General features: G+C 39.3%; 1 protein-coding gene across 1 annotated transcript in view; it reads right to left on the reverse strand.

Annotated features, from left to right (window-relative positions):
* ARHGAP18 (Rho GTPase activating protein 18) overlaps positions 1 to 14,103 on the reverse strand; it is a 95,488-nt gene extending 81,385 nt beyond the window's left edge. The window contains exon 1 of the mRNA XM_054629742.2: positions 13,968 to 14,103. Within this exon, the coding sequence (XP_054485717.2) occupies positions 13,968 to 14,011 (44 nt within the window). The 5' untranslated portion in view covers positions 14,012 to 14,103. The remainder of the gene's footprint in view (positions 1 to 13,967) is intronic.
* Positions 14,104 to 15,347: the final 1,244 nt, after the last annotated feature.

Here is a 15,347-nt window from a genome sequence, read left to right on the forward strand (position 1 = left end):
GGCTGCAGATAAGTACTTTAATGAAAAGCATGAACAAAATTTTAAAATAAAGCTTCATCACAGTTGCTTTGTAAGGACCCACTACGTGTACTGGATTTTGTATTATTCACATTTAGGGTCTGAAAGTGCAGAAGTGTTGGGATAGATGGTTAAGCACCATTCTTAAATTATAGACATATTGCAAAGTACAGAAGAATACTGGGAATATATTTAGAAATCTCCCAGTAGCATTTACTATACTATGCTTGGTGTATGTCAGAAAGACTTTTAAGTTATAAAAGTACATGGCAAACTCTTTTGGCATAACATATTCTAACAGAAGCAAACAATGTGCATTAATAATAAAATAGTATTTTATTTGTCTGGCCTAAATTGTACAGTCAGATCAGGTTTTCTGTTAAGAGGCTGATTTTCCCAAACATCCAAACACAATCTAATGGAAGCTGTGTTTATGTTTAAACAACATGCAGATTTAAACTATATTAAATACCATTTCTAATTCAGGACTTAGTTGATTATACCTGGTTCATACAAGTAATCCTAGTGATTTGACTGCAGGCTACTGTAATTATAGGATCAATTTTTAAAAGCCACCAAACACTTACAGAGGGCAGAGAAGGTGGTCTACAGGTAAAGACAGGGAACTAAATTACTGAGACACAAACCTCAAGGGAGAAAAAAGGAGTTGTATCAGTGGATCATTCACTGTCTCTTCCAGCAGCAGCACTAAGGGGAATTGACAGTAATTACAATGAAGAAACTGACTCAAAACAAACTGGAGGGGGTGGCATTCCACATCATGTGTCATTACCCAGGGGTATTGCTGGCTGCAGGATGCTGGTGAAGCTGAAGGCTTACACGAGTTCTCGGCAAGACCGGACATGTTTGTGGAAGATTTATCCATGGACTATTGCTAGACACACAGAAAGAACATCTGGCTCCGGAATTGCCTGGCAGCATATGGCTGCAAGCTGGTGAGAGCATTGGGAATATTGCCCCTTCCTTAAAACTCGTTTATGGGTGTCTTTTAAACAAGTAGGATACCAAGGAGATGGACTTTCTGTCCATACCAGTAGAGCTACTTTTATGTTCAAATAGCCATAATTTAAAATAATTCTTGTTCCTTGCAACAATGAGAGTAATGTAAATGCATGTGAATGACAAAAAATAGAAATTATTATTCACTATAAAACACTAGAAAAAATATCTTTATTATACTGCATTACTTATTTTTTTTAAAAAGTAACACATCCTATTTAATTTATGATTGAATTTCTTGAACTTTCTGAGGATACAACTTCCTGATTAGGTTTAAAACCATCACCTTTCAAGGAAATCTGGATCACATTTAACATGCAGTTGTCACAAGCAATTCTCAGGAACTCATTCCCAATCGTGGATCTTGTGAAGCCTGCTCCAGCTTTGCAAAAATGAAGCAATTCTTCAACTCTAACCCCTGTAGCTGAAACATTTTAAACACAGACTAACACTGACAGTGTACTTATCTGCAGAACACAGGCCCCTTTCTAAATTGCAAGCCATGTTCCCTGCTCATAGTGGATGTTCAGTGTTATCTTAATTCAGTGAATTATGTATTCACAAAATAAACATGCATTTAAATTTTAACAGTGCACTTTAGTCAGCGAAACTGTTGTGTTTACGCCCTGATTGGAAATGTAAATATCAAAAATGTCAGTGGACAAAGAGAAAGACATCTGCATCACTCTGAATTTCTAAGTAGTATTTTAAGATAATGAATTAAAACTGTCAAATGCATTTTGCTATGGCTAAAAGTAAAAATATTTAGAACACATCTGGATTAGAACGCTTCCTTAAAAAATCCGTTCTCACTGTAAAATGTCAGTATATATTATCAATCCACATCCTTCAAAAAATTACATTTGGAGGTATTTCTAGAGCTCATAATCCAGCTCATACTGATGCCCAAAGACTGTCCTGCTGATTGTTTGGTTTTGGTGTTATGTTTGAGTCAGTAGGACTGAAAACTAAGAATGTATTTTAAATAAACTTTATTTACTTCAGATTAAACCAAGGTAGATGGAGCAAATAAAACAAATCCCCTTGAGAATACTCCCAAGAACTCATCTCTTTGAAGATGGTATTAAATACAGTTTACATAACAGATCTTTAATATTAGTGAAGAATTCCATATTTTGTTTCCTCCCATTTCATTCCTGAACACTTGATCATTATTCATACATTCTGCAGTGTCATGAAAATACTTGCAATATTTAATTTTATCTATTAGAGTTTTTCATTTTGCTCCAACTATTTGTATTTGCATGCGAAGTCTCATTACTGGAAGCAGCTAACACAAAGGAGAACTGCAGAATCAAGTGATTTGCTAAGTTAACAATCTCAGCATGGCTCTTAGCTAATACAAGAGTAGGTTCAAAGATCCTCTGAATTACAAATTAATCGTTGCACCAATTCCAGAGGAAGGAGTGAGAAGTTCAGTCTCTGTGCAGCCAGTTCACGGGGTGGGTGTTCCAGCCTGAGGAACCATCAACTGCAAACATTAAGGAACTTCATTTCTCAGAGTGCATATCTGATAGGAAGAGTAGACAGAAGATCAGGACCATTTTTCCTTTCTATCCCGCTAGTCACAGTATTTTGTGTTTTGCAAAACAGACACCAGCTTTGCTTTCAACAGCTACTGGGCTAGAGAAGGTGAATTTTAGGAGACTTTGAACCAAAGTCCATTTTCTCCAGAAGCTGGGATTTCTGCTGCTGGAAGATCTGGGATGACACTGAGTATTTCTGCCACCAATAATTAGAATTGTTCACAATAACTGTCTGGATCAGAGAAAAATAGTTCCTAATCCGACAATCACATAATCCTTTCCCCCTTTCCTGTGTATCAGAGAGATTTGTACCCTTGGGGTGATCTACAGCACACGTACACACAGTGCTGGGTAATGGTGAGTGCAAACCAGCTGCCTTCTGTAGCTTCCATTGTTCTTGTAAATATTGACATCTGTGTTTTCTATACAAAAGGGTTTCACCTGAAATTAAAATAAAATTCATAATTTTGAAAGGTAGAGAATTATTTGCCTAATTTTGCCTGATTTTTAGTGTGACCCTTTTTTTGTCCCCTTTATCCATTTCTGAATTCCACTGTGTTCCCAAGCTAAACTCAGGAAACACATAAAAGACAAGATCGTCAGTTAAATTCTCCAGCTTCACAACCAACAGTAGTCACTATTCTGTGTATCACCAGCTCAAAATGAGAGTTTTGCATTAAAAAAAAAAATACAAATGCTCAGTCTTCTGCTTTCAAGGAATACTTTGTCATTTAGCAAGCTTTTATGTCCAATACCAAATGTATTCAATATATGTGGGCATACCAGTAGCTGTCAGACAAACTAGCACCTATGATGGGACTGTGATCCAGAAGTGTTCAAATCTGATTCTCACGGACGAGTTTTGGAACTCCACGATTTACCTAAGTACTCCCACAATTTGAAGCTCAGGGAATAGGTGAGGCAAACACATTTTTGAGTCTTGAAAGTAGCAGCTGTAAGGAAATGCAGAGATGTCAGCCTGATTTCCAGCTCCAAGGCAGGACCCTCCAGCTCCAGTAGCTTCAAAAGCCTCTAAGAACTCCATGCTTGGCCTTCTGCCAAGAATGGTGATTACAAAGTGTCATGACATGCAGTGCTTACTCATTTTTTTATGTGCCCCAAATGCCTGGGTTTTTTCCTCATGACAAGTTTTGGATCTGGCTGTTCCTAACTACGGAACTAAAAGTAAAATGCTGCTGCAGAAAAATGCCTGTCAGGTCTTTGGGTACTTACTGAAGCAAAAATAAACAAGACTATACTATATGTAACACATGGATACATTAAAGAGGTTTAAACAGGGTTTTATTATGAAACACTGTTCATATTTACTAAAACATAAAATGGAACGACTGAGCTTGTAATGGTGCAAGTAACAATTACCACCATTTTTTTCCATCAGATTAAGAAGGAAACAGCTGTTGTCAGATGGCAGCATGATGCCAATAGCTGAACAGGAAGGATTACAGCATTCAAGTCATCTTAATTCTAGTGCATAAGCATTAATAGAGGCTTTTCTTTCACCACAAATGGCTAATGTAGCTAAGCTCTGACACTGCTCTGAACTTCTCACTTACCTAGGGAAACTAAATGCTGCTGTTAGCAGCACAGTAGATGAAGTAATATTTCCTTTAATAAAAATGTCATGAAGGATTTACAAATCTGATGTAAGCCATTAAATTGACAACATCACGAAGCACAGAACATTAAAATGATGTCTCTATGTTAGCTCTAAAGACACCTTGAAAGAAAACATAACATCCTTTAGTGCACTTTAATCTATTATAAACAGCTCATTATGATTTCCTACTTATCAAATTGATCTGGACCTTATACTCTGCTATGTAAAAGAGTTCAAGGGAAATTGCTAAGGGCACAGAGTGCAGGGGGAGTCAGTAAATACCAGGGAGTCCATTGAATGGAAACTGCTTTTGTTTAGGAGCAGAAACACAGTTCTGAAAGACTAAGACATTTCAAAGTGATATTTACTTAAACACCTCTGTTCTGTCCTCATTTCATGTGTGTCTGTCCCATAACACTGAAGGCCTTTGTTGATCCCATTTCCAGGGAGTACATGTACATGAGCATGCATTCATAATTCTTACTTTTAAATAAATCTTAAAAACATCTACTTACCTCATATCACTACTACATATTTTAAAGTTCTTTTATTATTATCATCTAAATTTTGATGAGTTTTACTGCTCTTATTAATTTATTACAACAGCAGTAATTTTAAAATTCTTTCAATTTTTTTTCAGTCAGTTTTTATATACCTTACTGGGTAAATCACCTTTACCTCACTTACCAGAAAGCTGAGAGCCAGTGTGGGAAAGAAAAGCTAAGGACAAATTTGCTGCTGCAGGTAGTTCAAAGGATTATCACACAGCCCAATCCTTCAATTTTATTAGAAATTGATCCCTTAACTGAATTAACTATCCAAGCAGGTTTTTATCCAAATTAGGTTTCCTTCTTAAGTTTGTCTAGAGGCAGATGGCAGCCTTTAAAGATTATTGGAGATATAAACCATTCTATCTTATATATGTAATTAAAAATCAATACCATGTCCCTAATTTATAGAGAATATGTGCTTTTCTGTGAAAAGCTATGAAATCTCTTGTCTCATTATGCCCAGGTATAATAGCATTTACTGTCATAATAGCAAAATGTAGCATTTATGGGAGATGTTAATCTGTTGCTAGTGCTGGCCACCAAATGCAGGGCCATATGTTTCTCTGCTGGGAAGAACAGACAGGACCTAAATCCTTTTCACAGAATTAAAATTCCCTACAGGAAACATACATTATAGATCAGTTCTTCTCTTACACTCACCCTTTGCTCCAAACCTGGGGTTTGGAGAAAACTTTAAAAATTGGATAGCATTATAGATTGGACCATGGGGGCTGGCTTGCCCCTGTAGAGAGGGGCAGGGATTCTCTCATTTTTGCTAGAGGAAATGTCAATTCTGGAGAAAGGAAATGAAGGTAAAGATACCTGTAAACAAGGGAATGTAGGTCTGGCTCTCATTACTTTGTGTAAATCCCTAGGCCATTTGATTTTGTCTCAGAAATTATGATAAAGGCTACAATGTCAATGCATGCCCTTGCCATGAGTATGAGGAGACTGACCACTTCACTACCTACAGACATTCCAACTTTGAGAACAGAATCAAATACAATAAGAAAAAATATCTTTGTCCAAGGATGCAAGGAAGAAATAAACAGAATTTTTAGCTCCATAAATTATATTTGTCTTGACTTTAAGCTTATTTTTCAGCAGACATGAAGCACTAGCATTTCTGTTCTTAAAAACATTAAATTTATTGAATACCTATGACTACTTCCTTTCTGCTGGACATCTTTGTGTTGAGTTTGCCTCCAAATGACATTCTTGACCCTTTTTTGGTTTTTTCTTGTATTCTGCTTCTCAGTTGAGGTGGACATTTTTAATGGCATTGGCATGCACTTCTTAGGGAGTCACTACTTGTTACTATGCTCCCTAGGAAGAATAATTTTTACAAATGCGACTATATACTGTTTTTTCTCAAAGTCACCAACTTCTTCCCATGACATTGCTTGACTCACATATCAGTAAGTCCACAAAATGTCTGGATTCCTAATTCCTCCATCAGATAACTATTCAAATTTCTGCAACTCAGTGGGACACAGTGCCCAAGAGCTCTTTCTGGGTTGCTGGCTTCTATTAAGTAAAATGTGCTTGCTTCTTGAGTTGACTTTCTATTAATTTTCACTGTTCCTGCTTTAAATCTCTGACATCTCAAATCTTGCTTCATACAGCACTGTTTCTTATTTTGATCTTTATAGTACAGAAAGAAAAATTATTGAAATGATGGAACCCTTGCCTCCAAGCTGATGGACTCTGATGGCCACACTAGCTGCTTTTTTTTAATCCAGAGATTATGAAGGAAGTTTTGACAGTACAATGGAAGAATGTGGCTGATAAAAACTTATTACATAATAGAAATCAAATATCGATTGACTCTATTGATCAATCTTGCAGGAAAAAAAGAGTAATATTAGGCTTTTCAATTCTTACTGCAGTCAGTTTTGCTGAGATGATATGTGAGGAAGGATTGAAGGAATAAGTATCTGAGCAGGAATAGTGAAGGAATGAAGGTCTATGTGTATGCCACACATACTGTTGTACTCCCTAAGACAATGAGGAAAACAAGCTCACAGTTACTGCAGCCATCTCCCTTCCAGTGCTGGAAAAGCCACCATGTGGGCTGCCCACCCAAGGCCGTGCTTGGTTTGCCAGGTAGTATCAGAGAGAGGAGATGCTGTCTGGAAAATATCTGCCAACCATCCTTCCCCTGGTGGCAAAGGTCCCCTTCCACCTCCAAACAGTACAAGTGTCTCCCTTTCTATTGCACCTGGCAAGCCCTCTCATCAATGAGAAGCTGAAATGGTGAGTGTCCCAGGGCATGTTCCTTGGGCTCTGATAATCCTCCTGCCTTTGTACGGTTTCCAGGAGGTATCCCATGGAGCAGAATGGTGAGAAATTAAATGATAACAAAACATCAGTGATGGCCTTTAGTCAAAGATGGAATTAAGTTCAATTGATGGAAAACTGCTAGGTTGCAACTCTTCATTCACTCTGAGAATTCTTTTGTCAGTTATCATAGATTGGTCAGAAAGTGGTTTAAGCCGTTTCAAAGCAGAGATGAACAAATATCCTTTTCTTGAGCCAAAAGTGCTGATGGAAGAGGGTGACTTCTTTGCAGAGCTGGAAATACAATCATTTAGTAATCCTTTCTAGTCAAAATGAGCTGAATTGACAACTTTAAACAGCATGTAGTTACTAACAGATTTTTGCTGAGTGCATGCTTTTTCCTCTACTTGTCAGTTTTAAATAAAAATAAGAGTTCAGGCTTACGAACAGATGATTCCCAAGCCTAAAGACCTTGAATTCTTTGTTCCACAGCCTCACCACAGGTTTCTCAGATGTTCAGTATCTTCTGAAGGAAAAGGGTTGGTAGCTCCATAAAGATCACTGACAAGTGTGCAGCATGTTCAGTTGAGAAAATAAATGGATTTATCTAAACACTGCATAAGATATGAGCAAAAGGTCTACAAGAAAGGAGGAGGGAGGGAGGAGCAGCAGGGGATGGCAAGAAAGCAGTGTCTTAAAAGTCAAAAATGTAGGGATAAAGTAAAAATTGCCAAAAGTCAAGCAGGCTATTGACAGCTGACAGGTCTTGACACCTAACAATATAAATTAAATTATGTGTAGTATTCTTTGACAGGACAGAGAAAAAGAGAAATTAAATGGCAACGAAGTTGCTGCACAGCAAGAATGAAGTTGAGATCAAAGATAATGTTGGCATGGCCATCCCAAAACTTCCCAACTCAATAATCTGTCAGGATAATGACAGCAAAAACCAGACTAGTCCTGAAAATCTGTGGATAACACCACATTGTATTCAAGCAAGAAGCAAAGTTTTTAAGGTTTGGTAAAATTAAGGCAGGGAGAACAGATAATCATCTGTCCTAGATATTGAAATAATTTCCCTAAGAATTCAATAGTAAGTGCTTAAAATAATCTATCAGCTCAAGTGATGCCATATTACCAGGGAATGTCAGCATAACATAGCAAATATAATTCAGGAAGAGAAAAACTGAAAAACTGGCAACTTTGCACCTGTTACTCTGAGCTTGACAGTGTGCAAGTCTTTTTTAAGTGCTCCAAAGGAAAGCATATTTTGAGACACGACGGTAAACAGAAAACTGGGATAAAATACAAGGCATTATTAACCTTTACCAAGATAAAAACAGATTTTAATATTAAAATAACATGTGTTAAGGAGTAGGGGCTGCAGGAGACAAATCCTTTATGGCCTTCAGTATTGCATTTGATACTGGAACACATAAGGACTGTAACTACATACAGAGCTAAACAAACGGGACAGTGGGAACAGGGCAAGTTTGTAAACGAGGGAAGGACTTATCTTAAAAGAGACAGCAATACATTACATTGAAAAACAAACCAATGAACTGAGGGAGTCTTCCTATTAAGATTTCTCTGGGTTCCCTCCAACTAATGATCTTATTATTTGATATTTTCATTCATAACTTTGGCACAGAAAGAAGAATGTGAAATTTTCTGATACTATAATATTAAGGATATCAATTTAGAAAAAGTCCAGGATATTATAGAGGAAAAATGGCTTAATGAAAGGATTGAAAAAATAAAAAATCATGCAAAAGTGCATGAATTTAATAGACTTAATAACTGCATTTTATACTATAAGCCAGGGGGCTCATCAGTTTGAAATGACACATACTAATTGGTCATAAGGCAGCCATCAAACACAGTGTTGTACAGAATAAAAAGGTATAGGCAGTTTTGTGTACATCTAGCTATATCAGGCTAGAGAGCAGACTTTTAATATCACAGACATTGATCACACATCAAGTAAAATTATAGTGTCGCTTCTAATCACTCATAATCAAGAAAGATGTGGTCAAATGTGGACAATGGAAAAGAGAAGAGTCTGCCTAGCACAAGCAGCTAAAAGGCAACAATAAAATTCCTGTTTGTGAGTACTCATGAACATATATAGCTTGGATGGGAAAATCAATTTCCTTTAATGGATAATGTCAATAGAAAAGAAATATGTAGAAAATTTCCACTGGTAGGAATAAAATAAGAAATTAATTTCTAAATTTCAAGAGGAGCATGGTTCCAGCACACCCATCAAGAAGAACAAACAGCCTAATCTTTAAAAAAGCTCTGTATGTTTATGAAGTGGATTAAAGACAGTGGCTTTTTTATAAGCTGCAAGGTAGCACTCTGAGAGATAGAAAGTTCTTTATTCAATCTGGCATCCTTATGTCTTGTGCTCCTACAGCAGGGTATAAGGAACAATAGAGAGGGGCTACATTAGATATATATTTAAAAAACCCTTATGTTAAGGACATATTAAGCTTCTAAAAGCAAATTAATTCAAGAACTTCAGAAGTCAACAACATCAGGTCTGTGTGTCCCAAAATATATTTTTTTTTAATGTATAATTTTACGAATCAAAGAAATCATTCACAAGTATACCTTTGGCTTAAGGGGAGAGCAGGAGCTGGTAAGAATAAAAGACCAGCCAATGGTCCATGCAGACCATTTGTATGCTACTGCAAGAGCATAAGGAGCCATAAAATAATACCTGTGCTCTATAACCTCCCCTGCAGCACTCAGCAGAACCCTTTGTGCCCTTTACTTGATCACCAGAGATGGCCACACTAGTACCAAGCCCAGAAATCTAAGAGATTTCTAAGAGAAACATGAAACTTCTTTAAAAATTTCACAGGGAAACCCCTAGTATGGTAGCCAGGGATGCTGAACCATGAGGTCCAGATTGTGTGTTCTTGTAACAGCAGCTTCAACCTCTGCTGGACCTCTAAGCACGAGGTAGCTGTGTTCCTTCCTCTGCTTCTTCATCCTCTCAGGAGAGAGGATAAGGGAAGATGCTCCTTCCTCAAGATAACCATGCACCACCATATGCTGAGGTCTTGGAGGGGCATCAGTACAGTCTCTTGTCCAAACTTCTGGAATGGAAGCCTCCATTAAGAAAAATGTGCCAGGCCAGTTATAAACATTGCTCAGGCAGGATTCAGTCCATCAGCCACATCTCAAACCATGCAGACTCAAATCATGCATTTTTAAGAAGCAGATTGTTAAATTCGTGTATATTTCAAAGCTGCACAACCTAAGTGAGACCTTTTAGTGAGTGTTAAGTTGTTGGAATCAGAGGGATGAAGTAAGATGTAACTGACAGTGTCAGCAGAAGATTTTTATTTGTTGACAGCTTTTTAAAGATATAAAAATTTCATATAAAAAAGCAGGATCTCATGACAGCTCCAAAATAGTATTATTATTATGCTGCTTCAACTAAAAATCTTACTGTATTTCATTTGGCCACTTTCAGAGACAGGTCGTGAAAACTAATAATTCATTGACAAAAAAACCTGAACTTCCAAAATAGCATTTCAAGCCTGGGACAGTGCTTTTCCACATGTGTAGCTTAAGAATTGGCACTTCCTAAAATGAACAATACCAGCCATGCTTAAGTTTGAATTTCTGCAATACAATTTACTGTGGAAATCTCCTTGGTAGCATCAAATGTTCACTCTCCTCATGAATGTCTTACATTCATAAGTCTACATCTTTGTCTTCAGTTTGCTTGTGTTGCCTAGTGTTGTCATTGCAAACTGCTCTATCTGCTGCCATCTCCTTTGTTTGTTGTTCTCAAGAACCATTGCTCATTCCTTTTTTTTTTTGTGCACTGCTTTGCTCTCACTTGGTGCACAATCTTTACTTACACAGAGCTAATTACATTAAGTATATTGATATGAAAGCATCTCGCCTGGCTGAGAACCTTATTTAGTATTTTTACAATTAGTTTCTTGGCTGATCCATTCCCATTCAGTGAGCCTGCTTTTTGTCTGACTGAAACTAATCAGAAGTTTATGACTCAGCAGAATGGGGTTTACATGGTACAGAACCATGAGGGTTAATTAGCTGAGGTAAGTATAAAAGAGCAAGTACTGCTACATGATTTCTTCTATCATCATGAGCATTGCATTTCAGTGTGTTTACTTCTGATTTTCAGAAAGGGGACTTTTTGGAGCAGTTGTTTAGTGCCCAAGGTTTTAATATTACTCCTGTAGCTTCAGGATCCTGAGTTTTGCAAGGTGTCAAATTCAAAGACAGGTTCCCATGATGTCCACATTTCTGCTAACTGTGCAAGTTTTAAAGTGATTTGAATTAATTATCTACTTCTCAGTAAGACCTGAATTAAGGGCATAGTTACTATTCTCTAAGGATCTGATTACAGTAATTGTTGGGCTGCCCAGTGTACTATCTTATTAGCATAGTCCAATCTTGTCATAAACACTATTCTTAGAAATTTATGAAGTACAATTTTTATATATAAATATATTTTTCTTAATATATACTAGCATAGTATTTATTCACTTAACTGTAGCAGAACCCTAAAATTAAATTCATGGACTGGAACTCAATGGTTAAGAATATACACAGAATACAGGAGTTACAACTTATCCTTAGCAGTTCTGCCTAGGGTGAGAAAAAAGCATAATGCTGATGAGAAGCATTTTTGCCATCACACCAGCAACCTACTATTCTTAACTCAGACTGAGAGTGAATTTTTTTGGGTTCCTTGCAGTTATTTGGTTTTCAGCTACTTCCATTCTCATGAGCAGTAAAATAAATATTATGATGTGGCTATCCAGAAGCCTACTAAAATTATTTAACCAGAAATCATAGTATTTCAAGAATATGTCAGACAATTTCATATGTATGCACTCATTTCTACATTACTTTTCTAGATTCATTTTTATATTGCTGGGCACTTACTGAAGGAGGCAAATAATAAGCACTTGTTAATACCTAATGATAATAGCTGTTTATGTCTGACTGATATTGACTGAAACATCTATCCCCTACCTCTCATGATTTTGTGACATGAATGGGTAAAAAAGTATTATGTGATCTTGCTAAAAATCAATCCACACCTTAAGCCTACAGACTCACTAAAGATGACCAAATGTGCAAATCTTCCCTGTCCTGCTAATGGGTACTGGTTTTAGGGAGCACCTTTTGCTCATTCATATCCTAACAGGTACTGCCATTATTTAGCACTCCAGCATACTCAGTGAAGTATCTATCCTCTTGTTTAGCACTCACAAATGGAAATTAATTCTTACTCGTGTTTATTTAGGACTAATAACCTTCAGTCTTTCAAATGTTGCATTTACTGTGTCCCTTTTCAGCTGTATCTCCAACAGCTCTACTTCTCATATAAAAGCAAATTGATTGACTTCTTAACATCTTCCCTTTTTTTATTGACTTCCTTCACCCAGCACTAAAGTACTCAAATTCTGCCTTCAGCCAGGGCACTGACCAGGCATTTGATAAACTTTCAGATATGCTTTTCACTCCTTCTCAATGCCTTGATGCTCATCCGGTGGGAGAAGAGCATCCTTAAAGTTCATTGAACTTGTCAGCCTTTTGGCATCTTTTCTCATGATATCTACAAAATACTTGACAGTGATCAGGCTGCCACTGGAAAAAGAACATAACTTTTTTGCTTTGCTGCATTGATTCAACTGTCTGCACTAATTGCTGTTTCCTAATTCCCTTTATATTATGAAGTCTATGATGCTGAGATTTTTTTAATCTGATGTTTATAAAGCAAATAGAGTCATGAAGCTCTGGTTCAAAATCAGCAGGAATATTCCTTTAAACAAATAATCACTGTTAGAGGAGAACAACAGAAGAAAGGCAGGAGTATGGAATTGGATGGGGTTTTTCCTTCTGGACTTCCTTCTCTATTTACCCAGCAAAGTAAGACAGTAAAAAAACCACACAAATTTATAAAATTAGAGCTGTGATTTTGGTCACTTAGAGAATAAGTTCAACAATTGTAGCAGTTAAATTAGTGGGAAAAAAAACCCAGGTAAAACTGGTGATATTACATTCTTCTGTCATGCAATTCATGTTAAAGTGTTGATATTCCAGTAATTGTTTAAAATGTATCTACAGACTGCACGTATTCTAGGAATCAAGTCTTAAATCATAGCAATAAAAAGTTACAGTACAATTGACTGCCCTTTTTTCCACTCATTCCTATGGCTAACTTGAAAAAAATTAGGTGATGAAATCAACTCTCAGAGCAGCCTTATGTGAAAATGCTTCACTAAAATATCATTGTGTTTAGAAATCAAATTTATGTTTGCTATTCTTGATAAATGTTATTTAAGTTTTCGATCAACTCTCTTGATGTACATTCAAGTGCTCATACACAGGAGAAACTGTGATTCAACAAAACACAAGTAGAACACCACCAGGAGTGCGCACTTTTTTGCTTTCCCTCCACTCAGTGCAAAAATATTTGCATTTGCCGGCTAAATTAGAATAGATGATACTAGGGAAATAGAAGATAGTAATGCACCCTGACAGAACTCGTATTAAAAAAAAAAAAAAAACCAAAAAACCAAAACTAAATACTCAATGTGTCTAATCCATGCTAGTATAATTACACTACCCAAGGGGTAGGGACACCGACTTTCCAGACTTTAGACGGTAACGGGCGTTTTCCACCAACGCGCCTCGCTGTCCTGCGGTGCCGCAAGACGCGCTTCGGGAGTGCTGGGAAGAGCGGGACAGGGAGCGGAGCGGAGAGCGGCGGGCAGCGCCCGGCCGGGGCAGGACCCGCTCCCATCCGCGGTGACAGCCGGGGTGACAGCCCGGGTGGCAGCCGGGGTGACAGCCCCGCCACTGCCGCTCGCTCGCTCCGGGTGTGCGCCCGGCGGGAGGAGCAGCGCGGCGGCCGCGCTCGCCCGCCCTTACCTCAGGTGCAGGTAGTGCACCAGCTTCGTCACCACGGTCACCATCTTCCCGGGTCACCTTCCCCGCCCGGGAGGGACACGCGATGAGGAGGGAGCCGCTCCCCGGGGACTCCTCCGTCAGCGGCTCCTCGCTGCTGCTCCACCGCTCTCGGCCCCTCGGGCGGCAGCGCCTTCGCCCCTCGGCCGTGCCCGGCCCTGCCCGCGCCGCCGCCGCCGCCGCCGCTGCGGACACTCGGCCGGGGCCGCTGCGGACACTCGGCCCGGGCCGCCCCGCCCGGCAGAGGCGGGGCCGGGCCCCCCCCGCGGGACAGCCCGATCGACCTCGCCCTCTCCGGCCGGCCGGGGTTCGGGAGCGGGGCGGGCGCTGGAGGCGGCTGGGCCGCGACCCCCGCGCATCTCTGCGAGTGCAGCGCAGGCAGTGCCCGCCATCGGGACGGCCCCGCTCGCTGCCCTCGGCTCCGCTCCGCTCAGCGCCGGCCGGCGGCGGGGACACCGCGACCAGGGGCAGATGGAAGGGGAGCGTGCGGGAACACGGGCGGGGAGGTGCGGCGTGGATGCAGCCGGTCCCGTCCCAGCGTGAGGCGCGGCTGAGACCCGCACGGTGCCTCTCTCAAGCGCTGCTCAGTGGGGAAGAGTTAAGCGAGGGGCAAGGGAGGTGATTGCTGGCCTGGGCAACCTGCCTCGCCGTACGAAACCGATGTCTGCGCTCCATGCAGCTCAGCAGAGGACGGGGAAGGAGAGGTGGATTGATTATGGCGTGTTAGCGTTTACTCAGGAGGATTTTCATAGTTCTTTAATCTACCAGTAAGAACCGAAAGGACTGAAGCAGAAGGCGGCCAAATTAAGGCTGGGAGCAATAAAACATCATTGGTGTTACCATAAGAGTACTGAAAAACTGATATTACCTATTAAAGCACTACTGGATCTTGGATCTCTTGAAATTTCATCTCTACAGTGCATGACTCCCTCATATGAACCACATATAAGTAATTTCTACGTTTGATTTATTTGGTTTGTGGAGAAAATTCTGGGGTCTTTATTGCTGTGAAGATCAACCTAAATGATCGCAGAACAAGTGATTACAACAGTAGATCCACGTTTTCAAATATATGAATCTTAATTACTTAGTTTCTGGTGCACTCTGGTGCACTCCAAATTGAGACTATCCCTTCAGCCTTATTCTCCCCTTCTTGTGCATCCACTGTGGGCACTGAACAGGACGAGACTCTTGAAAGTTGTATGTGTTAAGTGTAATTCAAAGACATTCATAATGCACACATTACCTTCCATGAAGAAAGCTTGCACACGAAACTGTATTTCATATTTTCTGACTCAAATTGCTTTATTAAATTACTTACTCTAATGAAGGATTTCACTGTCT

The sequence above is a fragment of the Agelaius phoeniceus genome, chromosome 3 (assembly GCF_051311805.1).
Source record: "Agelaius phoeniceus isolate bAgePho1 chromosome 3, bAgePho1.hap1, whole genome shotgun sequence".
NCBI classification, from domain to species: domain Eukaryota; kingdom Metazoa; phylum Chordata; class Aves; order Passeriformes; family Icteridae; genus Agelaius; species Agelaius phoeniceus.